General features: G+C 39.3%; 2 protein-coding genes across 4 annotated transcripts in view; one reads left to right on the top strand and one right to left on the bottom strand.

Moving 5' to 3' along the window:
* The window catches only part of stk32c (serine/threonine kinase 32C), a 100045-nt gene extending 93562 nt beyond the window's left edge, over window positions 1-6483 (bottom strand). The window contains exon 1 of the mRNA XM_079854833.1: window positions 6215-6483. Within this exon, the coding sequence (XP_079710959.1) occupies window positions 6215-6296 (82 nt within the window). The 5' untranslated portion in view covers window positions 6297-6483. The remainder of the gene's footprint in view (window positions 1-6214) is intronic.
* Window positions 6484-7239: 756 nt separating this feature from the next.
* Window positions 7240-26313, top strand: LOC307148906 (leucine-rich repeat-containing protein 27-like). Of its 3 annotated transcripts, none has more exons than XM_079854847.1 (6): window positions 7240-7454; window positions 9412-9542; window positions 11713-11771; window positions 12745-12870; window positions 14616-14754; window positions 26199-26313. In XM_079854847.1, exons 1-6 carry the CDS (start codon window positions 7338-7340, stop codon window positions 26230-26232), a joined length of 606 nt encoding a protein of 201 aa, XP_079710973.1. In that variant the 5' UTR covers window positions 7240-7337; the 3' UTR covers window positions 26233-26313. The 3 variants fall into 3 exon arrangements, with proteins under 3 accessions (XP_079710973.1, XP_079710972.1, XP_079710971.1); XM_079854846.1 differs by lacking the exon at window positions 26199-26313 and adding an exon at window positions 23161-23376 and having other exon boundaries at window positions 12745-12864; XM_079854845.1 differs by lacking the exon at window positions 26199-26313 and adding an exon at window positions 23161-23376.
* The last annotated feature ends 675 nt before the right edge of the window (window positions 26314-26988 follow it).

The raw sequence follows: 26988 nt of genomic DNA, 5'->3' as shown, positions 1-26988 counted from the left end.
ATGAGAATTAATGAAGGAGAGGTGCCGTATCTGATGACCAGTGTTACTTTAGTATCATTCTGTTTTTTTTATTAATATTTTAAATACATCCATACATTTGAATTTTTTTATTTGTTTTATTTTTATTTTAGTACATCAAGTATAAAACTTGTTCTGCTCAACTGAGGTGGATAATCGTTTTATCCGATAAGAAGAAATGCGCATAAACTCCGACAGAAACACATTTACTGAATAAATCCCTCAAACCTCATGTGACTCAGCGGAGGCTGTGATTGGATAACTGGAGTAACCAGCGGACCAATGGCGTCGCAGCGTCTCTAATGTTGGTTTGGTGTTTCTGGAAGTGTGTGATCAGGATGATTTGGTGTAATTCCCTCCGGAAGCGTCTCACACGACAAGAACAGCGTTTACTGTGTTTCGTCTGACGCTCGACACACACTCGTTCATGATGGAGGGAACAAGAGCCCGATCGCAGAAACTACAGTTTATTACTGATATTCTGCAGCAGTTTCTGCATTAGTGATGATGCTGTTCTCTTGAACACGTGAGATGGAAACACTGCTTTATTTATGTTTTATGCACTATTCCAGTTTTGCAACATTACTACAGACTGCATCTTCAGTGAAGGACACATTATGAATCGCACTGCTGAATTATTGATACCGGCAGAGAGAGAGAGAGAGAGAGAGAGAGAGAGAGAGAGAGAGAGAGAGAGAGAGAGAGAGAGAGAGAGAGAGAGAGAGAGAGAGACTCTGTGAGCTTGATAAGTGTTTCACAGCTGAGTCTTTACCTCCTTCATTAAAGGAGCGGACATGCAAATTCATGCACACACACACACACCACAGTGTTATCAAATACAAATGACGGTCTCACTAAGCAAATGTGAAATGTTTATTCTCAGCTCATGCATATTTGATTTCAATAACATATCTGAGCATGTGTGTGTGTGTGTGTGTGTGTGTGTGTGTGTGTGTGTGTGTGTGTGTGTGACGCGCTTCACCCTGCGGCTTCAGTCGACACGTTATCGAGGTCAGCGTGAGGATCTGCTCTTCTCATGTTTTCTCTACACGATTATTGTAAATGCATGTACAAGTGCTCATCTCTACTGATACAGCGTTTCTTTATTAAAAATTAAAGGAAATATTCACCCTAAAATGTAAAGGCTGTCGTCACACTCGGTTTCTTTCTTCTGTGCAACACAAAAGATTTTAAAGAAACTTCACACAGCTCTTGTTTGTACAATGAAATATGTTTGCAAAATATGAGTGATAAAAGTGTAAGTTTCTGTAATGTGGCTCTTTTTCTGTGTGTGTGTGTGTGTGTGTGTGTGTGTGTGTGTGTGCACATATACACACACACATATATTATATAAACACAAACCTTTATGTTAGATGCGATTAATTGATTTTTAACAGCGCTACTATGTTGTCTTTTATGGTGTTTTATTCATTTGCAGTGCTTAATAATTTAACTTATTTGATCATTTAATTGATAATCCTTGTATGTAAAAGAGTTGCATGAGGATTTTAACAAATGAACATATGAAACATATGAAAAATATAAAAAGATCAGCCTACAACAGAACATAAGGGAGTAAATGACGTCATTTTAGTTTTTTGAAATCACAATGATCTTCTTTTTGGACTCTATGTTTAAAAGCAGGGCCAATGTGTGTCCCAGAATCCCTTGGGACGCTTCATGTGAGGATCATCATGAGGAATAACTCAGCGTCGCTGCACAGCGAATACGAGTGAGAGAATCTGCTGAAGGATGAGAACATCAAACGCTCAGATCTCCTGCGGGAGGATCCTGATAATGAAGTGCGTATGATCATCATATCCTGATAACACTGGCTGATATCTGAGGAAAGCAGACTAACGTACCGTTGTTCTTTTTAAAAATCCCCCAAAGTACAACTCGTCCTTCAGTCTGTTCGGACTTGTATACCGTAAAAAATACGGTAGCAACATTTTAGGTTTTACAGACTTAACTTAAATTTACAGTAAAAAAACGTATTTCAATATCTGATATGTTACGTATGAAATGTTAATTTACCGACTTATTGAAGTACTAATTTCTGTTTTGTATCATTGTAATACACTGACAACCACCAATCACAGCAGTGACGAGAGTCACATGATCAATCAAAGCTCATCACACACACTAATGTTAACGCACATGAAATTTAAAAAAAATGCAATAAACATTAATTTAACAACATTAAATGTAGCATAAAAACCTAATGTACATAACTGATTAGAAAAAAACTAAGAAAAACTATGAAGAAACAGTTATTTCAACAAAAATATATTAAATGTGAAGTGTCACGCAGGGAATTGTGGGAGTGTTATTTCACTGTTCTTTTTCACTTCCAAAAACTGCATGTAAAATTACATTAAAGCGGTGCTATAATGCCCTTTTCACAAGATGTAAAGTAAGTCTCTGATGTCCCCAGAGTGTGTGTGTGAAGTTTTAGCTCTAAATACCACACAGATATTTTTATATAGCATGTTTAAATTGTCACTTTTTGAGGGTGAGCAAAAACACACCGTTTTTGTGTCTGTTCCTTTAAATGCAAATGAGCTGCTGCTCCCGGCACAAGGGGCGGAGCTACAACAGCTCGTGTTCTTTTACCTCACACACACATGCACTGAAAATGTCAAAAACTTTTAGCCTTTTATGTTCAAACCGGAGTCAGACAATGATGGAGAGACTCGAGAAGAAGAGACAACATGTAGAAGCAACAGGACATTTCTGAACGGTTAGTTGATGAAGTTATGAAGCTGATGTGTAGTTATCTTCTAGTCATTGATTAGCATATTCTGTCTTGATAATCTATAAATCCTGTTCAGGGGGCGGGGTTTATGTAAATTCTAGGGTTGGTGATGTCACTAACCCGGGAGGAATGTGGTGTAGTCTCTACCAGCCGTTTGTTGTAGTCCTTAAACAGCGATTTCTGTAAAAGCAAATATCTCCCTTTGCTCTGAACTTTGAGCGTCGGAACTTTGCAGATGTTGTTTATGCTCAAACAGCAACATTACACACTAACTAAAGTTAGAAAAGTCAAATCATAATCAACCACCCCTTTAAATGTACGCTTAGATCTATCACAGTTATTGACCGTATACGGAAGTACGGAAACTGTCTTTTACTGACTCGACACGACACGACTGGACCTGGAGACACACCGTTTATCATCTATTGGATTGTCATAGATGATCGAAACTCCACAGATGTGCATCAACACTGTAATACAGGATTATAGGAGAACGTTCAGTCTTTACACGTTTAATTCAATGTGTTGCTGTTTCTTTGTAATTCCTTTACAAGTAACTTCTGAATGACAGCGGTCTCAGTTTATTTCAGAGCAGAATGTTCGTTGTTTTGTCTGAATGTCCAGCAACACAATAACCTCAAAATGCCAAGGATGTCAGAAAAGGCTTTATGATTCAATCCAACATTCAGAGGTTGCCTTGACAAACTGAGCTTTTCTAGTTTTCTAGCCATCCTTCTTTCCTTTGTTCTTCCAGCTGGAGTAATGTACATCAAAAAAGTTTTGCTAACATTCCCATTAATTTATGAAAATGTTATTAACATAAAGCGAATGCTAAGGAAACATTCCATTTTGCAAACATTATGGGAACGTTACTTTTGAATGTTCTCTGAACGTTCTGAAACAAACAATATTTAAAAAATGTTAGATGATGAAAGTCCAACTACAATGTTTCAGAAATAACGCCCCATGAACGATGTATGAATAATGTTTGTGTGCGAACGTTTGAGAACATGATTAAAGACCTGAGAACTCCGAACATTCTATTAACGTCACTGGGAGAACCTTTGTTCATAACGACTCGACTCGACTCAGCACAACACAACTCAACACAACAACACGACTCAACACGACTCAACACACGACTCGACTCGACTCAGCACAACACAACTCAACACGACTCAACACGACTCAACACGACTCAACACGACTCAACACGACTCAACACGACTCAACACGACTCAACACGACTCAACACGACTCAACACGACTCAACACGACTCAACTCAACAACACAACTGAACCCAACACGACTCAACACACAACTCAACACAATTCAACACAACTCAACTCAACACAACTCAACACAACTCAACACAACTCAACACAACTCAACACAACTCAACTCAACACAACTCAACTCAACACAGCACACCTCAACACACCTGAACTCAACAACTCAACAACACAACACAACTGAACCCAACATGACTCAACACACAACTCAACACAATTCAACACGACTCGACTCGACACAATTCAACTCAACTCGACACGACTCGATTCAACCCGACTCAACACAACACAACACAATTCGACTCAACACGACTCAACACGCAACAACTCAACTACTCAACACGACTCAGCACAACTCAGCACAACACAACACAACTCAACACAACAACACAACGCAACACAATTGGACTCAACACAACTCAACACAACTTGACACTTCTCAACACAACACAACTCAATTGAACTCAACACGACTCGACACGACTCGACACGACTCGACACGACTCGACACGACTCGACACGACTCGACACGACTCGACACGACACAATTCAACTCAACTCGACACGACTCGATTCAACCCGACTCAACACAACACAACACAATTCGACTCAACACGACTCAACACGCAACAACTCAACTACTCAACACGACTCAGCACAACTCAGCACAACACAACACAACTCAACACAACAACACAACGCAACACAATTGGACTCAACACAACTCAACACAACTTGACACTTCTCAACACAACACAACTCAATTGAACTCGACACGACTCGACACGACTCGACACGACTCGACACGACTCGACACGACTCGACACGACTCGACACGACACAATTCAACTCAACTCGACACGACTCGATTCAACTCAACACGACACGGCTCGACACGACTGAACACGTCCACATTGATTAGCGCAGTGATTATGCGTAACAGAGGTAAGTGTGAGTCAGTACTGTAACTAAATGGGTCATTCCACACTCGCTCCATATGATCATAAACCCACAGTGAACTGACCTCGTTTCTGGCGTTCGTGACACGTTCTGCCCTACAGCAGACTTCAGGTCTCGTCTTTCAATGTGACACATTCAGTTCCAGCACAATCCAACTGATAAAGAACCATAATTCCCCTGGATTTCCATAATCCTCGCTAATGAACCAATTAAACAGCAAATGATGTAATTGGCAGGTTTTGTTCAAAGAGACCGTAGCGGATCTCTACAGTCACATTGTTGCATGAATTGCATTTGAAATATAACACACAATTTGCATTTGCGTTGCGTAACTTCAGAACAATCAGTATGGTCTGTCTTCTGTATTTATAAGTATGGCATACTACACTTTTAAACATACAATACCCAGTAAAAGTGAACTTAGATGAAGAATAATGCATGTTTTACTCTCAATAACCATTAATAAATGCACCAAGAAATATGAGAAATAAATACATATAGATTGTGGCTGCATTCTGAAACTCATAATCTGCATATAATACACTGCAAAAATGCTTTTCTTACTTAGTATTTTTGACTTGTTTCCAGTCCAAATATCTAAAAATTCTTAAATCAAGATGCATTTACTAGATGAGTAAAATGCCATAAGATTTTATGTCTTGTTTTCCGAGGGAATTAATCCAAAGTAAGTGAGTTTTTGCTTAAAACAAGCTACATTATCTGCCAATGGGGTCAGAAAAATAATCTAAATTCAAACAGAAACAAGATTATCTTTCTCACCCCATTGGCAGATCATTTTGCTTGTTTTAAGCAACAACTCACTTCATTTTTACTTATTTCCCCAGAAAACAAGACATAATATCTTATGACATTTTACTATTGTAAATGCATTTTGATTTAATGCAATTTTTTTAAATATTTGGACTGGAAACAAGACAAAAATACGATGTAAGAAATTCATTTTTGCAGTGTACAGATGACACACACATTTAGGTGTAAGCAAGCATTCACCAAACACCTAAAGCTCATCTGTCAGTCAGATGTCAGTCACTGCTGTTACATCAGAAACACTGCATCTAATGAACTGTTTAAAAGTCATAATCAGTGTTTAATAACGCCATGATGCGAGTGCACGTGAGGTTTGGTGGTGTTGTGAGTGTTATAATGTGCAGTTTGAGCTCTCACCATCCTCTTTGTCGTCGAACACGGGTCTCTTGGATGAACTGTTCGCTCCCATCCTCTTCTTCCACTTTCCCCAGTGAAACATTGATGCTCTGATCTCATTCCTTTCAGCGCGACTGAACCTGATGCTGCTGATGCTCTAAAACACGAGCATCTGTGAGTGAGGAACACCGAGGATCTGCTCCAGAGATCACACACACACACACATACACACACACTGACTCGAACTGAATACGAGCTTCAGCGCCGGCGCGTTTATATGAACCTCCCCTGCGCGAGACTCGGGCACGCGCGCGCGCTCGCGACACTGAACTGTACTAATGGTTTTTGTCTTATTTTTTTCTGGTGATTTTTATTTTTTTATTTTTTTATTATTGCAATAACAATAACAATAGGGGAATACAGAGTCATACAACGTAATGACACATGAACGTAATGACATACATTTTTTTCTTATCATTGAGATTACAGTTTTTGTTAATATTTCAGTTTGTATTTTGATATTTTCTATTTTATTTTTAATTAAAGTTAGTCATTTTGTTATTTTAGTAATTTTATAGTTGTTTAAAATGTTAAAAAGTAGTTTTTTTTTTACTTGGTAGAAAGGTTGCCTTGGCAACTAGCTGTTTAAAAAAATCTATATTTTATTTCAGATATAAAATGTTTTTTATAGTTTTGGTTAACTAGTTTAATAACCCTGCTGTTCGTTAAAAAAAATATACTTCACAAAGATTAGATTGTTTTCGTTCTTTATAATACAGCCTAATTTTTTTTTTACTTTAATAATTATGCTTTACCACATTTATGTATTTTGTTACATGGCCAAACATTTAGTCAGAATAAATACTTCATATAGACCTAATCTATTGACAATTACTTCATTATGGGGTATTTTCTTTAATTGTTAATTTTATGTTTTGGTTTAAAAAACTGTACTTTGCTGTTTCACAGATAAATGATTTAAGATTCCTTCTCCGTTTATTTCAAACGCGTTTGGATGTTTGTCCTTCGACGCTCACCGTAGTAGTTTCGCTTTCATGTGCCGTCACCATAGCAACGACTCACAACATCCCATCCGACAGTCAGATGTAAATATTAGCCTACACCATAACCTTTCCACAGGAATATGATCGATTATGATGACGAGAGCCTGGACTGTGCAGAAAGAGCAGTGATGCTGCACATGCGCAGAAGAGGACTGAAGAACATCCCAGATGCTGTGCTACAGATGACGCGTCTACAGGTGATTCTTAAACATTAATACACACATAAAACATTAACAACTATAACAAGACATCCAAAAAGATAGTAACTTAAAGGAAATCAGCTTTACAATACATAAGGAAAGAAAAGAAAAAGGAAAACAACAGGCAATAGATATAATACTATTGATTTAAATAGAAATGAAGAAAATAAACAAATAAATCATTAATTAGTATTTAAATAAAGACAGTATATAATTTCAAATGTCAATAAGCTTCATCTCTTTAGCGTATAAGATTGTATACATTTTTTGTTATTAGTACATTGGAGAGACTCAATAGCCTATATGAAAATCAGCCATAAAGACAAGGTTTAGAATTAATTATTTTACTTTTATGAATACCAAGTAATATCATATGGTTCATCATAAAATTAACAGAAGCATCTTTTGATTCAAAATATGTAATAACATCTTTGGATATTTTCACAATTATAACCAGAATTCTGTTGAGCTTGTACAGTCTTCCCAGAAGTTTTTAGAATGGTAACACTCAAAAAAGAGATGTAGAATTTTTTCTGGCTCCATACATTTTTTGATAAAGTATGTGATGTAATTCCCGAATTGTGTTAGCTATTTACAAAACCGAAAAGGAAGCAGCCAAGCTTTTTTCCAAATGGTCTCTTGGAAAATAATATTCCCACAGGGGATCGATGCACTCCTTCAGTCTGATCGCATCGTGACGTCATTTCCGGCACAGTTCTATCTCATGAAAGTGCGTTTTCTAAAGCACGAATTGTATTTAACGTGCAATTTATACGTTATTTATGGCGTATCCACACCACTAATCCTACACTGCAAAAAATGCTTTTCTTACTTAGTATTTTTGTCTTGTTTCCAGTCCAAATATCAAAAAATTCTTAAAGGGGTGGTTGATCATGATTTGACTTCTCTAACTTTAGTTAGTGTGTAATGTTGCTGTTTGAGTGTAAACAACATCTGCAAAGTTACGACGCTCAAAGTTCAGAGCAAAGGGAGATATTTGCTTTTTTAGTGACATCACCAACCCTACAATTTACATAAACCCCGCCCCCTGAACACGATTTATAGATTATCAAGACAGAATATGCTAATCAATGACTAGAAGATAACTACACATCAGCTTCATAAACTCATCAACTAACCGTTCAGAAATGTCCTGTTGCTTCTACATGTTGTCTCTTCTTCTTGAGTCTCTCCATCATTGTCTGACTCCGGTTTGAACATAAAAGGCTAAAAGTTTTTGACATTTTCTGGATACATGCTGTTGTAGCTCCGCCCCCTGTGCCGGGAGCAGCAGCTCATTTGCATTTAAAGGGACACACAAAAAACAGTGTGTCTTTGCTCACCCTCAAAAAGTGACAATTTTATCATTCTGTATAAAAATATCTGTGGGGAATTTAGAGCTGAAACTTCACACACACACTCTGGGGACATCAGAGACTTATTCAACATCTTGTGAAAAGGGCATTATACCACCGCTTTAAATCAAGATGCATTTATACATAGATATTATGTCTTGTTTTCTGGGGAAATAAATACAAATAAAGTGAGTTGTTGCTTAAAAAAAAGCTAAATGATCTGCCAATGGGGTGAGAAAAATAATCCTGTTTCTGTTTGAATTAAGATTATTTTTCTGACCCCATTGGCAGATAATTTTGCTTGTTTTAAGCAAAAACTTAATTTTGATTAAGTCCCCTGGAAAACAAAACTTAGCCTACAATCTTACGACATTTTACTCATCTAGTAAATGCATTTTGATTTAAGAATTTTTAGATATTTGGACTGGAAACAAGACAAAAACACAAAGTAAGAAAGCATGTTTGCAGTGTACCTAAGGGGTTAGTGCGTATCATATGCACATAAAAACTCTTTTTTTGCGTATAAATTGCACGATAAATACAATTCGTGCTGTAGATGCGCACTTTCATGAGATGGTGTTGGATATTCTGTGTTGTAGAGCCTGTATCTGGAGGGTAATGAGATCTGCGGGCTCCCGGAGCGCTTCTTCAGCAGTTTCCCGTCTCTGCTCTGGTTGGATGTGAGGAATAATCAGATCTCAGCTCTTCCAGCCGCTGTCGGACAGCACATGTGAGCACATTTAGCGTTTTAAAGGGATAGTCCGTGGTAAATAGTTCCGTTCCACTGCGCTACTTTCCCACTGTTTTCAAATGTAAACACGCGCTTGTTAAAAAGGTTGTATCTTTCTGTCCCTCTAGTGGTTAAAAACAAAACTGCATGCATTTTGCAGAAGAACATTGTTTTGGTTGTGCTTCGGATGAATATGTCTCATAAAACATATGGAGACCTCAAACTGACTAGAAGACGTTACTGTAGTTTTGCCCATTAATAAACACGATACTTCCTTGAGAATAAACTCCAGCACAACAACCATAATGACATGATCTTCACAATAAATAATGCTTTACAGTGAACTCTGTTAGAGAGACATGTGAGTTAATCTGTTCAATAAAACACCTTTCTCTCCTGTTGAGTGATAAAACACCATCATCTCCGCGACGCTTTTACAACATTTACAAATCCCTCAGTTCTCTCCATCTCCTGAAGCCGAGCTGATGTTGGTTCTTGTTTTATTACGAGCTCTGTCTCGTTCTCTTTTCTCCAGAAGACTCTCCTCTGTTCCGCGTTTGTTTAAAACGTGTGATTCTCCAGAGGTTAGAAGTAGCCGGAGCAACTTTTCCCGATTTACGGATGTGACGAGTGACGTATGAGACAATTTCCCGCCAAAACCATCCGGACAGCTGTATAATATAAACACTTATAACAGGCTTACCATAGTGAATCAGGGTAAGACAAATAAACAATTTTGGAAGAAGGATTGGTGATGTATTGACTCATTATTTCAATTTTGTTAAAGTCCCACTGTAGTCAATAATTATATCCCTTAAAACTCATCTTTCATCACCAAAATGACATATTTTAATGTTTTTCCTTGAAAAGAATGTCTTAATGGCTTAAAATATCTTGAATGTAACTCGACACCCTTGCCTCATTTAGTATGCACGGTTCTATGAATATGCAAATGAGCCCCGCCTCCACTCACTCCCTCAGCTCAGAGATCCACTGGTTGACGATCACACGTTGATCTGATTGGTTACAAGGTAGTTTGTGACGTCAGAAACACCAGCGATTTCAAAGCGTGTTTTTGAGACTGTCTTTGGTTCACTGCAGTTTTAAGGAGGAAATACTCAGCAATGCTGTCGACTTATGAACTTACACATGCTTTGTCTTAAAGCATATTAAAAACACCACATAGACAACATTAAAAGCTGGTCTTTCACCACAGGGGGACTTTAACTTTGAAAAAGTTACACAGTGCAGCTTTAAAATAAGTTAATATTTTGCACCTCGAGACGTTGCATTTTTCACCCTTTCCACTGTTTTCAGGTCAGGTCTACATTCAGGTCAGTAGAACGAACAAAAGCATAAAGTCTAGAGACGCGTTTTTTAAAAGTTGAACTTCTTTTAACTCGAGCGCTGCACTTTTAGAACGCCGTGTCACGAGCGAGACGCAACGGTTAAATACAAAAAGACAAAAAATACAACGATGATGATGTGAATGATTTTATCATGCAACAAGAGAGAGTGGGGTGATATGAAGGAAATCAAGACTATGCTCATTTTCCAGTATAAAGTTAATCTTATTTCAAGATACATTTATTTGAGAAGGAAAATTACTTACTAGTTGTAATTTTCTGTCACGTCTTTAGAAAGTAAAGCATTGAAACACACGACAAACCACCAATTTCAGATATAACAAGTTATCCTTGTCAGGTAACAAGGAATCTGCAAATATTATAATGCATTTTAACTTTGGTTACAATTATTTATTAAAAGATATACTGCATTATAACGTACATTATGAATACATGTATGCATTAAACATAAAGGCTTTAAATAAAGTGTTTCCATATAGACTCCATTGGCAGATATTTGTTCTTGTTTTAAGACTAAACTCACTTCATTTTGATGCACTTTTAGTCTTAATATCTTCAGTCATTTTGCTTCTTCTCCAGTTAATGTATCTTGATTTAATAATGTTTAGATTTTTGTAATCTAATCATAATTTTATGTGCAGTGTGATCAATGTTACAGCTTTAGACACAAATATTAGATCACAGAAAATGCTCTTCCTCCCCAGTGTTTCTGTCTTGTTTTCTAGCACAAATATCTAAACATTCCTAAATCAAGATTAGGGCATTAGATATTTGTGCATGTTTTATCAACTCTTGTGTTTAAGGTGCTTGAAGACGTTCCTCTTGGAGGGAAACCCGATCACAGCGCTTCCCCCGGAGCTGGGTACGTCACGTCAAGTCAAGTCAAGTCAAGTCAAGTCAAGTCTCCTTCATTTATACAGCGCTTTAACAGTATAGATGTTTCACAGCAGCTTTACAGTGAGAACAGGAGATTACAGTAACAGAGAGTGTTATAAAGTTCTAGAATAAAGTTATTGTCCAGATAAAGTTAGTTTTGATTGATTCACTTCCTTAGTAAAGATCATTAGTTATTAACTCAGGGGCCGCTAACACACACCGCTCTCACAGGAAACAGAAACTTGTGTTCTGGCCGTTCATTCACACACAACAGTGTTCGAGAACACAAACTGTGAAACAGGACAAACCCAAACACTGGGTTAAAAATGTAATTTAAAATTTGAACCCAATCGCTGGGTTTGTATTTGACCCAAAGTTGTGTTGAAACAACCCAGCATGCAAGCGGTGAAAAATGTAAAAAAATGTTAGCATCTCTGTGTAAGATTCAAAAACGCGAATCTGCGTCTAATATCACACAAGAATATCTAATATAATATTTTTGTCTTGTTTCCAGTCCAAATATCAAACATTTCTTAAATCAAGATGCATTTACTAAAGTAGAAAAATGCCATAAGATATTATGTCTTGTTTTCTGGGGAAATACATAAAAAATTAAGTGATTTATTGCTTAAACCAAGCAAAATGATCTGCCAATGGGGTGAGAAAAATAATCCTGTTTCTGTTTGAATTAAAATTATTTTTCTGACCACATTGGCAGATAATTTTGCTTTTTTTTTTAAGCATCAACTCACTTAATTTTGATTAATTCCCCCCAAAAACAAGACATAATATCTTATGGCATTTTACTCATCTAGTAAATGCATCTTGATTTAAGAATTTTTAGATATTTGGACTGGAAACAAGACAAAAATACTAAGTAAGAAAAGCATTTTTTGCAGTGCGTGATGAAGATGAAGATGAAGATGTGTGTGTGATGTGACTCTTCTCTTCTTCTACAGGGAATCTGATCTCACTGAAGGCTTTGAGTCTGAGGAACTGCCCGATCACTTTCCCTCCTCGAGACGTTCTGGACCTCGGCCTGCCGAAGATCCTACAATACCTGCGATGTGCTCAACTAGGTGAAGGTGAAAACCACCTGTGTGTGTGTGTGTGTGTGTGTGTGTGTGTGTGTGTGTGTGTGTGTGTGTGTGCTTGCCATCTGTGGCTTTGGATAAAAAGCATGGCCTGCCTCAAAAATAGCTCCTTGCCCTGGTTCTGCCTGACGGGTGTGAGTCTCTGTTCCCTTGGAGACGCTGAGATTCTGGCGCTTCCAGTCCAGCGAAAACCATCAATAACCCCGTATACACACTGCAAAAATACTCTTCTTACTTAGTGTTTTTGTCTTGCTCCCAGTCCAAATATCTAAACACTCTTAAATCAAGATGCATTTACTAGATGAGTAAAATGACAAGACATTATGTCTTGTTTTCTGGGGGAATTAATCAAAATTAAGTGAGTTGATGCTTAAAAAAAACTAAATTATCTTCCAATGGGGTCAGAAAAATAATCTAAATCCAAACACAAACAGGATTGTTTTTCTTACCGCTATTGGCAGATTATTTTGATTGTTTTAAGCAAAAACTCACTTAATTTTTATTTATTTCCCCAGAAGACAAGACATAATATCTTGTCATTTTACTCATCTAGTAAATGCATCTTGATTTAAGAATCTTTTGATATTTGGACTGGAAACAAGACAGAAATACTGAGTAAGAAAAGCTCTTTTTGCAGTGTAGACTGACTCTAATTACACTAACGAGTGTTCAACTCGGCTCTCATCTGATTATGTGTTATTATGGGGAACGATGCTGAGATCTTAATGAGGCTGAAGATGAAAATCAAACGATCAGCAGGAACACTGGCCTAAAAACCGAAGTTTATTACATGATTTTCCTCTCTGGTCCTCTCTCGAATTCCAGTTTTATTTTCTAATTACTAAAACAATTTACTTATCGGTTTTAATCTCGTACCTTTAATTTAGTATATCAATTAAAAAATGTTCAGTCTTAACTTTTATTTATAATGTCACAATTTTGACTTTATCTCATAATTTTGATTTAGTATGTCATAATTTTAACTCTAATCTCATAATTTTGATTTAGTATGTCATAATTTTAACTCTAATCTCATAATTTTGATTTAGTATGTCATAATTTCGACATTTTGTCATAATTTCAACTTTTTATCTCATAATTCTGACTGTTGTAATTTCAACATTTTGTCATAATTTTGATTGTGTCATAATTTTGACTTTAAATCTCATTATTTCAATTTTAATTTAATTTTTTAATCTCAATTTCAGTTGATCTCATAATTGACTTTAATCTCATAATGTTCATTTAGTATGTCATCGTTTTGACTTTTCATCTCATAATTAAGAGACTAATATTAAAACATCTAAAACAAATTTTGTATTTTGTAAAAAAAAAAAAAAAAAAACTATTATAGTGTCAGTTTTACTTAACATTAACAACACTGGATTGAAACCATTTGAAATGTTGAAAAATATTAAGAGTTTTAAGTGTGAGAAGTCATTTAGTGATCAAAGCACTAGTAAATAGATATTTGCATCTGATTTAAGAATGTTTTGATATTTGTGCTGGAAAACCAGACAGAAACGCTGAGGCAGAAGAAGATTTTAGTGTAATACTGATGAGTGACATAACAAAAACCACTAATAAATGAAGTTTTCATGTTAAAAGTAAGCTGAGCGTGACCTCGATGCTCATGTTTGATTATAATCTCGTCTCGTGTGTGTGTGTGTGTGTGTGTGTGTGTGTGTGTGTGTGTGTGTGTGTGTGTGTGTGTGTGTGTGTGTGTGTTTGTTCAGAATCAGAGGTGGACAAGCTGTGTTTCTCCAGTCTGGATGTGAGTGAGGAGGACGATCCCGATATCCAGATCTTCCAGGAGCTTCGGCACAGGATCATCCTGATGGAGAAGAATGAATTACACACACACACCAGAAGCAGGTACTGACACACACCTGAAGCAGATACTGACACACACCTGAAGCAGGTACTGACACACACCTGAAGCAGATACTGACACACACCTGAAGCAGATACTGACACACACCTGAAGCAGATACTGACACACACCTGAAGCAGATACTGACACACACCTGAAGCAGATACTGACACACACCTGAAGCAGGTACTGACACACACCTGAAGCAGGTACTGACACACACCTGAAGCAGATACTGACACACACCTGAAGCAGATACTGACACACACCTGAAGCAGATACTGACACACACCAGAAGCAGATACTGACACACACCTGAACCAGGTACTGACACACACCTGAACCAGGTACTGACACACACCTGAAGCAGGTACTGACACACACCAGAAGCAGATACTGACACACACCTGAAGCAGGTACTGACACACACCTGAAGCAGGTACTGACACACACCAGAAGCAGGTACTGACACACACCTGAAGCAGATACTGACACACACCTGAACCAGGTACTGACACACACCTGAAGCAGGTACTGACACACACCAGAAGCAGATACTGACACACACCTGAAGCAGATACTGACACACACCTGAAGCAGATACTGACACACACCTGAAGCAGATACTGACACACACCTGAAGCAGGTACTGACACACACCTGAAGCAGGTACTGACACACACCTGAAGCAGATACTGACACACACCTGAAGCAGGTACTGACACACACCTGAAGCAGGTACTGACACACACCTGAAGCAGGTACTGACACACACCAGAAGCAGATACTGACACACACCTGAAGCAGATACTGACACACACCTGAAGCAGATACTGACACACACCAGAAGCAGGTACTGACACACACCTGAAGCAGGTACTGACACACACCTGAAGCAGGTACTGACACACACCTGGAGCAGGTACTGACACACACCTGAAGCAGGTACTGACACACACCAGAAGCAGATACTGACACACACCAGAAGCAGATACTGACACACACCAGAAGCAGGTACTGACACACACCTGAAGCAGATACTGACACACACCTGAAGCAGATACTGACACACACCTGAAGCAGATACTGACACACACCTGAAGCAGATACTGACACACACCTGAAGCAGATACTGACACACACCTGAAGCAGGTACTGACACACACCTGAAGCAGATACTGACACACACCAGAAGCAGATACTGACACACACCTGAAGCAGGTACTGACACACACCTGAAGCAGGTACTGACACACACCTGAAGCAGATACTGACACACACCTGAAGCAGGTACTGACACACACCTGAAGCAGGTACTGACACACACCTGAAGCAGATACTGACACACACCTGAAGCAGATACTGACACACACCTGAAGCAGGTACTGACACACACCTGAAGCAGATACTGACACACACCTGAAGCAGATACTGACACACACCTGAAGCAGGTACTGACACACACCCGAAGCAGGTACTGACACACACCTGAAGCAGGTACTGACACACACCTGAAGCAGGTACTGACACACACCTGAAGCAGGTACAGACACACACCTGAAGCAGGTACTGACACACACCTGAAGCAGGTACTGACACACACCTGAAGCAGGTACTGACACACACCAGAAGCAGATACTGACACACACCTGAAGCAGATACTGACACACACCTGAAGCAGATACTGACACACACCAGAAGCAGGTACTGACACACACCTGAAGCAGGTACTGACACACACCTGAAGCAGGTACTGACACACACCTGGAGCAGGTACTGACACACACCTGAAGCAGGTACTGACACACACCAGAAGCAGATACTGACACACACCTGAAGCAGATACTGACACACACCAGAAGCAGGTACTGACACACACCTGAAGCAGATACTGACACACACCTGAAGCAGGTACTGACACACACCTGAAGCAGGTACTGACACACACCAGAAGCAGATACTGACACACACCTGAAGCAGATACTGACACACACCTGAAGCAGATACTGACACACACCAGAAGCAGGTACTGACACACACCAGAAGCAGGTACTGACACACACCTGAAGCAGGTACTGACACACACCTGGAGCAGGTACTGACACACACCTGAAACAGGTACAGACACACACCTGAAGCAGGTACTGACACACACCTGAAGCAGATACTGACACACACCTGAAGCAGGTACTGACACACACCAGAAGCAGATACTGACACACACCTGAAGCAGATACTGACACACACCAGAAGCAGGTACTGACACACACCTGAAGCAGGTACTGACACACACCAGAAGCAGGTACTGACACACACCTGAAGCAGATACTGACACACACCTGAAGCAGGTACTGACACACACCTGAAGCAGGTACTGACACACACCTGAAGCAGGTACTGACACACACCTGAAGCAGGTACTGACACACACCTGAAGCAGGTACTGACACACACCTGAAGCAGATACTGACACACACCTGAAGCAGATACTGACACACACCAGAAGCAGGTACTGACACACACCTGAAGCAGGTACTGACACACACCTGAAGCAGATACTGACACACACCTGAAGCAGGTACTGACACACACCTGAAGCAGGTACTGACACACACCTGAAGCAGGTACAGACACACACCTGAAGCAGGTACTGACACACACCTGAAGCAGGTACTGACACACACCTGAAGCAGGTACTGACACACACCTGAAGCAGATACTGACACACACCTGAAGCAGATACTGACACACACCAGAAGCAGGTACTGACACACACCTGAAGCAGATACTGACACACACCTGAAGCAGGTACTGACACACACCTGAAGCAGGTACTGACACACACCAGAAGCAGGTACTGACACACACCAGAAGCAGGTACTGACACACACCTGAAGCAGGTACTGACACACACCTGAAGCAGATACTGACACACACCTGAAGCAGGTACTGACACACACCTGAAGCAGATACTGACACACACCTGAAGCAGGTACTGACACACACCTGAAGCAGGTACTGACACACACCTGAAGCAGGTACTGACACACACCTGAAGCAGATACTGACACACACCTGAAGCAGATACTGACACACACCTGAAGCAGATACTGACACACACCAGAAGCAGGTACTGACACACACCTGAAGCAGGTACTGACACACACCTGAAGCAGGTACTGACACACACCTGGAGCAGGTACTGACACACACCTGAAGCAGGTACTGACACACACCAGAAGCAGATACTGACACACACCAGAAGCAGATACTGACACACACCTGAAGCAGATACTGACACACACCAGAAGCAGGTACTGACACACACCTGAAGCAGATACTGACACACACCTGAAGCAGGTACTGACACACACCTGAAGCAGGTACTGACACACACCAGAAGCAGATACTGACACACACCTGAAGCAGATACTGACACACACCTGAAGCAGATACTGACACACACCAGAAGCAGGTACTGACACACACCTGAAGCAGGTACTGACACACACCAGAAGCAGGTACTGACACACACCTGAAGCAGGTACTGACACACACCTGGAGCAGGTACTGACACACACCTGAAACAGGTACAGACACACACCTGAAGCAGGTACTGACACACACCTGAAGCAGATACTGACACACACCTGAAGCAGGTACTGACACACACCAGAAGCAGATACTGACACACACCAGAAGCAGGTACTGACACACACCTGAAGCAGATACTGACACACACCAGAAGCAGGTACTGACACACACCTGAAGCAGGTACTGACACACACCAGAAGCAGGTACTGACACACACCTGAAGCAGGTACAGACACACACCTGAAGCAGGTACTGACACACACCTGAAGCAGGTACTGACACACACCAGAAGCAGATACTGACACACACCTGAAGCAGATACTGACACACACCTGAAGCAGATACTGACACACACCAGAAGCAGGTACTGACACACACCTGAAGCAGGTACTGACACACACCAGAAGCAGGTACTGACACACACCTGAAGCAGGTACTGACACACACCTGGAGCAGGTACTGACACACACCTGAAACAGGTACAGACACACACCTGAAGCAGGTACTGACACACACCTGAAGCAGATACTGACACACACCTGAAGCAGGTACTGACACACACCAGAAGCAGATACTGACACACACCAGAAGCAGGTACTGACACACACCTGAAGCAGATACTGACACACACCAGAAGCAGGTACTGACACACACCTGAAGCAGGTACTGACACACACCAGAAGCAGGTACTGACACACACCTGAAGCAGATACTGACACACACCTGAAGCAGGTACTGACACACACCTGAAGCAGGTACTGACACACACCTGAAGCAGGTACAGACACACACCTGAAGCAGGTACTGACACACACCTGAAGCAGGTACTGACACACACCTGAAGCAGGTACTGACACACACCTGAAGCAGATACTGACACACACCTGAAGCAGATACTGACACACACCAGAAGCAGGTACTGACACACACCTGAAGCAGGTACTGACACACACCTGAAGCAGATACTGACACACACCTGAAGCAGGTACTGACACACACCTGAAGCAGGTACTGACACACACCTGAAGCAGGTACAGACACACACCTGAAGCAGGTACTGACACACACCTGAAGCAGGTACTGACACACACCAGGTACTGACACACACCTGAAGCAGGTACTGACACACACCAGAAGCAGGTACTGACACACACCTGAAGCAGGTACTGACACACACCTGAAGCAGATACTGACACACACCTGAAGCAGATACTGACACACACCAGAAGCAGGTACTGACACACACCTGAAGCAGATACTGACACACACCTGAAGCAGGTACTGACACACACCTGAAGCAGGTACTGACACACACCTGAAGCAGGTACTGACACACACCAGAAGCAGGTACTGACACACACCAGAAGCAGGTACTGACACACACCTGAAGCAGGTACTGACACACACCTGAAGCAGATACTGACACACACCTGAAGCAGGTACTGACACACACCTGAAGCAGATACTGACACACACCTGAAGCAGGTACTGACACACACCTGAAGCAGGTACTGACACACACCAGAAGCAGGTACTGACACACACCTGAAGCAGATACTGACACACACCTGAAGCAGGTACTGACACACACCTGAAGCAGGTACTGACACACACCTGGAGCAGGTACTGACACACACCTGAAGCAGGTACTGACACACACCTGAAGCAGGTACTGACACACACCTGAAGCAGGTACTGACACACACCTGAAGCAGATACTGACACACACCTGAAGCAGATACTGACACACACCTGAAGCAGGTACTGACACACACCTGAAGCAGATACTGACACACACCTGAAGCAGATACTGACACACACCTGAAGCAGGTACTGACACACACCTGGAGCAGGTACTGACACACACCTGAAGCAGGTACTGACACACACCAGAAGCAGGTACTGACACACACCTGAAGCAGGTACTGACACACACCTGAAGCAGGTACTGACACACACCTGAAGCAGGTACTGACACACACCTGGAGCAGGTACTGACACACACCTGAAGCAGGTACTGACACACAACTGAAGCAGGTACTGACACACACCTGAAGCAGATACTGACACACACCAGAAGCAGGTACTGACACACACCTGAAGCAGGTACTGACACACACCAGAAGCAGATACTGACACACACCTGAAGCAGGTACTGACACACACCTGAAGCAGGTACTGACACACACCTGAAGCAGATACTGACACACACCTGAAGCAGATACTGACACACACCTGAAGCAGATACTGACACACACCTGGAGCAGGTACTGACACACACCTGAAGCAGATACTGACACACACCTGAAGCAGATACTGACACACACCTGAAGCAGGTACTGACACACACCTGAAGCAGATACTGACACACACCTGAAGCAGGTACTGACACACACCTGGAGCAGGTACTGACACACACCTGAAGCAGGTACTGACACACACCTGAAGCAGATACTGACACACACCTGAAGCAGATACTGACACACACCTGAAGCAGATACTGACACACACCAGAAGCAGGTACTGACACACACCTGAACCAGGTACTGACACACACCTGAAGCAGATACTGACACACACCTGGAGCAGATACTGACACACACCTGAACCAGGTACTGACACACACACACCTGAAGCAGATACTGACACACACCTGGAAGATCTGGATGAGTTTTGTGATGTCACTCATCTGTATTACACTGCAGAAAATCATGTTCTCACTTGATTTTTTTCGTTCTCGAATCCCAGTGTAGTTTGGTCATCAGATGCCACCGTAAAAATCAGCTGTTCATCATGGCTGCTTCTTCTGGCAGATCTCTACAAATTATTCGTTCACAACGTACACTTGTTTATTGTCATTTCAACCGCTTCCGAACTGTGAGACGCAGTCGAGCGCACACACCTAAAGCACGCGCACTGAAACCAGCTGTCACTAAACTCTTAAAAAACTTTCCTTTTCCTTTAATCCTCCCATGTCTGGCTATGGGGTAAGAAAAATAATCTCAATCCAAACAGAAACAAGAAAAATAATCTTAATCCAAACAGAAACAAGATTATTTTTCTCCCCATTGGCAGATAATTTTGCTTGTTTTAAGCAACAACTCACTTCATTTTGATTTACTTCCCTAGAATCAAGATATAATATATTATGGCATTTTACTCATCTAATAAATGCTTCTTGATTTAAGAATTTTTAGATATTTGGACTGGAAACAAGACAAAAATACCAAGTATTTTTTGCAGTGAGTGTTCAGCGCACCACCGTTTCTGTTTCACAGCCCTGATTTAATTAGAACGAGAAACTGCAGATGCTTTATGAGATTCTGCTGCTTATTAAACGTCATACAGGTCTGTGTCTGGGAACGCTACTGTATATTCATATGAATATATCACTACAATTTATATTGAGAGTATTGCAGTTTGAGTGAAATGGGAACAAAACCTGCAGATCATGTTCTGAAGAACATCTGGAGTCACATGATCAACGACACACTCATTTACATAAAATATGCTTTTTTTTTTTTTACAAAAGCAGTCCGTCAATATCTGTGATGTACAATGCCAGGATTATTAGACATCTGACATCTGATTAGTCGTGAGATATAAGATTTCTTCTTTTTTTTTTTTTTTACATCAGAATTGTTCCCTGTTTTAGTTTAGTATAAGGATTCAATTTGATTAATGAATTACTATTATTTATATACTTTTATAGCATTTATTAATCATTTGAATTCACTTTTATTTTTATATATTTACATTTTCAGTTTTTATTTTAAATTTGAGTCATTTTGTGGGTTTTTTTGTCAGTTCTGTTATTAGTTTTTTGTTATTTAAATATTTCAATTTAGCTTTAATTTATTTATTTTTATTTTTAATTTTGTTCCAAATGTCTGAACCTTATTTCCATCATTAGATTTCAAATATAAATTTCGTTTTAAATTTGAGTAATTTTGTTATGCACTTTTGTCATTTTTATTTGTTTTTCTGTAAATATATTTTCATTTAGGTTTAATTTATTTATTTTTAATAATTTAGTCATTTAATTTTGTTCCAAACATCTGAACCTTATGTCCATAATTAAATTTAAACAATATCCCAGATCAGATATTTTTAGACCTTATTCTGTATGTGCACTGAAAAAAAATGGTGTTGGATTAACATTGTTCAATTTTCACTCAGAAATCACTACATTTCACATATAATTACAAAGAAACTGCAATTAACACATTGAATTAAACATGACATTTTAAAGTAGAAAAACTGAAATCTAAAACATACTCCAGTAATTTTGACATATCATTTTTCTTTTCAAGTGAATGCATCTCGATTTAAAGATGTTTATATAATTGTTGCAAAACAAGAAAAAATACTTCCTGATCTAGTCAAGACTTCTTATATCCAGCTAGAGTCTTATTGATGCAAGAGCAGATTGTGTAAGATTATTTAGATTATTAGTCTTTTTCTCCTAGTAAATCTTAAAGTTATCTATTTTACATGCAAAACAAGCTAAATGACACATTCTGAGGCCAGTCTTGAGACTTTTTTAGCTGTCAGAACTTTTCTGCCCTGTAAAAACTGCTCAATAATCACGTTCACACCAAGAAGCATGAAGTCACTTCATTTTTGATGCATTTGAATATATATTTGATGTAATGATGTTTATATTTGTGGAGATGATGTACGGCTGTATTCCTGGTGTTTCTGAGGCCTGTTCTTCGTGTGTGTGTGTGTGTGTGTGTGTGTGTGTGTGTGTGTGTGTGTGTGTGTGTGTGTGTGTGTGTGTGTGTGTGTGTGTGTGTGTGTGTGTGTTTTAGAGTCCAACATCTGCTAAACGATCAGAGAAATCCGCCTAGAGTCACACAGAAAGATCTGGAAGAAGAAGAGACCAGGTTCACATTCACATCTTTACCTTCATCTGGAAGATAAAGCATTTGATGTGCAGTGAAAACAGACGGTACAAATCTATTCAAAATGCTCATGAAAAATTAAAAAATGATCGTTTTTAATGCAAAACAGCTAACATTATAAATGGGCCTTCAGGGGGAAATGAATTATAATAAAATGTTGCATGAAATAAACCCTTTAAACATCATATAAATGTATTTATAAATACAGATGAGTGTTATATAATTGAGTGTTACATAATGTGATATGGAAACTGTAAGAGTCTTATTGTTGTGTTCAGACACTGAAAACAGAAGTTTGAATTCTTTCAGAAGTGAGTTTGTGCTTAAAACAAGAACTAATATCTGCCAATGGAGTCAGAAAAATACACTTTATTCAAAGGGAAAATATAATAAGATATTTGTTACTGTTTAAAGCACAAACTCACTTCATTTTGATGCATTTTTCATATAATTTTGCTTCTTCTCCAGTAAATGTCTCTTGATTTAAAAATGTTTAGGATGTTAGTGCTGGAAAACCAGACAGAAACACTGAGGAAGAACCTCATGTTTTAGCGGTGATGCTGCTGTGTGTTATTTCTGTGCCAATACTGTCATCAAACAATAATGACTAACAAAAGTTATTTATAAAAATAATCCTCCTGCCGTGTCATTGGTCAGTCAAACAGATAGCCCCGCCCCCAGACTCGTGTGATTGGCTGAGCAGAATCTGACAGATTCTCAGGGTTCTGAAAGTGTCACAGTGTTTCGCTCTTCAGGAAGTCAAACTAATCAATGCAAATGACAAGAAAACAGTTTTAATATCACAGCATTGCATACAACAACTCTCGAAACTAAAGCAACATCCTTCAGTGTCTGTGAGGAGAACACGTGACCCAGTGTTGATTCCTCAAGGTTCAGGGTTTGAAGACCTCCACATCTTCAGAGACACGTGATTGATGGAGCAACTGTGTGTTTATACTGACATCATGTGGTTAGTTGAGGAACTTACAGCCAGTGTTGAGCTTTACTTTCCCTGTAGAAGCTTTGTTTCTCCTGCGCAAATCATATAAATACATCTTTTTATCTCACAATTCTAACTCTTATTTTTCAATCATTCAGAATTGTGAGATATAAACTTTGCAATTGTGAGAGAAAAAGTCAAATTGTGAGATATATGCATGTTTTTATTCCGTGACGGACACGAGCTTCCATAAGTTCTAGAACAACATCACAGATAAAGTGAGGTTTAGGCTTCCCCAAACCTAATGTATTCACATTCTAAAGTCAAGTAAAAAAGTTTTTTTTTTTTTTTTATCTTAAAATTATATTTTATGACAGTTAAGCACTCGATCAAGTGTCATTCTCATGATGACTGTATTACTGTAAAACAAAAAATATATATGAAATTATTACAGTTTAACCCTCTGGTGTTCCTTGTGTGGCTCTCAATGAAATGAATGTAATATATTATAGTTCGATAATGTTTTTTATTTAATATTTTGTATTTTTAGGGGATTTTATGCTACTCAACTATATTTATTGAATAGTTATGATCCATTTATTACCACTTTTTGAGCATAGACCTGAAAAGGGAATTAAACTGTGGTAAATCTCGAATCTTTGGCTCACCGACTGAAGAAAGATGACACTTGGCAGATTATTGCTGAAGTGAAAAAAGTTATAGAAGTTTAAGTTTATTATTATGAAAAATGCTATTTTCACATTTTATATGAAATGTATATTTTCCAAAACATGTCCAAAAAATGTATATTTTCAAAAATGTGTGTTGTGTTTCCAAATTTGAAGTTGATATCTGAAGAAATGAGCTTTCAGAGATGTTGTTTGGCCGCAGTATCAAATGCAGTTTCAAATCATGATGTTAATGTTTATAATATATTAATATCTTCATGCCTTACAGTCACATTTATCAGATTAGAGCTGGATGACATTTTGTGATAATATAGATATTGAGATTTACTCTATATATCACTTTGTCATGCAGATGTGAAGCTTTTCCGACTTCATAAAGAACCATAATTCAGCAAAGCAGTGAAAATATGAACAGATCTCGCAGTGAAACAAGATTTACTCACATTTCTGGTTAACATCATCGATTAGATTCAGCTGTTGATTTTACCAGTTGCTTTTTTTTTTTTTTTTTTTTTTACCAGTTTTTCATCCCGAACCCTCGTGTGTTTGTTTATAACATATTTTGGCTAATTCAATCATATTTTCAGCTCTTAATAAGAGTGCTAGATTTAAAGCAATAGTGACACTTTATGATAAGGTCTGATTGGTGAACATTAGTGAACTGTTTTAGTTTCCATCAACTAACACTGAACACTTCTACAGCATTTATTAATCTCAGTGTTCATTTTAACATTTACTCATTTATTATTCAAATCAAAAGTTGCATCTGTTAATATTATTTCATGGACCTGAGCTGACGTGAACTAACAATGAACAACTGTATTTTTATTAACTAACATTAACAAAGATGAATGAGTAGGCTACTGTAACAAATGTATCGTTAATGGGATGTTACTGTAACGTCTTCGCAGGACTGTATCATTCTGCAGATTTGCTCATTAACAGAAGTGACAGAAATAACAGAGTTTAAGTGTGGGAAACATCCGGTGTGTGTGGATAGTTGATATATAATGAGTTCATGAATCAACATCCAGACTTCAGATCAGTCAAATCTGATCATTTAATAAGGGAAAGCGTATATTTATTGAATAAACGGATCAAAGTGTTGATAAAACCACAGAAACACAATCAGCCTTCAGATTTCCTCATTAAACTGGGATATGAGAATGTGTTTTATTTATATGTATATGTTCCTGTATTCATTCTACAATAATTAGTTTATAACGGCCGCCATTTTCCCTCCTGAAATCTATAACATTAAATCAGCAGTTCTTCTGGACAAGAAATCAGGAACTTCTTGTGTTTCTTTTGTGCAGCTTCAGAAGTCATTCTGCACATAACAAACCCTGAGCTTGAGCAGCAGGTGGCGCTCACCATCATCATCATCATCATCATCCTCATCTTTATCATCACCATCTTCATTATCTTCATCATCATCATCCTCACTGTTCATCATCATCATCTTCATCATCCTCACTGTTCATCTTCATCATCATCCTCCTCATCTTCATCATCATCCTCCTCATCTTCTTCATCCTCACTGTTCATCTTCTTCATCCTCATCTTCATCTCCACAGCAGCCGTCTCACAGGTGACCGGATCAGTGTTGTGGGAAAACGAGGAAATATTTCCATTAACTGAGAGTCAAGGAAACACAGTGTATGACAGTAAAGCTGATAACTAGTGTTTCATCACTGGATTGTTTTTATACACTTTATGATCACAAAACTGCAACACGAAGGCTTCAGCTCCAGTTCTACATACACAAATGTACATTTTTCCAGATTAATGGTTTTTAAAGAGGAATTTGTAATATATTTGGAGACTTTAAGAGAATTTATTAGAGGGTTTTATAATATAAACTCTCTCTCTCTCTCCCTCCCTCCCTCTCTTTCTCTCTCTCCCTCCCTCTCTCTCTCCCTCCCTCTCTCTCTCTCCCTCCCTCTCCCTCTCTCTCTCTCTCTCTCTCTCTCTCTCTCTCTCTCCCTCCCTCTCTCTCTCCCTCCCTCTCTCTCTCTCCCTCCCTCTCTCTCTCTCCCTCCCTCTCTCTCTCCCTCTCTCTCTCTCTCTCTCTCTCTCTCCCTCCCTCTCTCTCTCTCTGTCTCT

This window comes from Squalius cephalus, assembly GCF_949319135.1.
Source record: "Squalius cephalus genome assembly, chromosome: 21".
In the NCBI taxonomy this organism is placed as follows: Eukaryota; Metazoa; Chordata; class Actinopteri; order Cypriniformes; family Leuciscidae; genus Squalius; species Squalius cephalus.
The sequence above is the reverse complement of the archived record's forward strand: the minus strand, read 5'-3'. Positions and strand labels throughout refer to the sequence as shown.

What these genes read in the sequence shown, in the direction of transcription:
- LOC307148906 (XM_079854845.1), top strand. Translation starts at nt 7,338, where the DNA reads ATGATCGATTATGATGACGAGAGCCTGGACTGTGCAGAAAGAGCAGTG. An exon ending in TACAGATGACGCGTCTACAG is followed by an intron (nt 7,455 to 9,411) that starts GTGATTCTTAAA and finishes TCTGTGTTGTAG; the next exon opens with AGCCTGTATCTGGAGGGTAA. An exon ending in AGCGCTTCCCCCGGAGCTGG is followed by an intron (nt 11,772 to 12,744) that starts GTACGTCACGTC and finishes CTTCTTCTACAG; the next exon opens with GGAATCTGATCTCACTGAAG.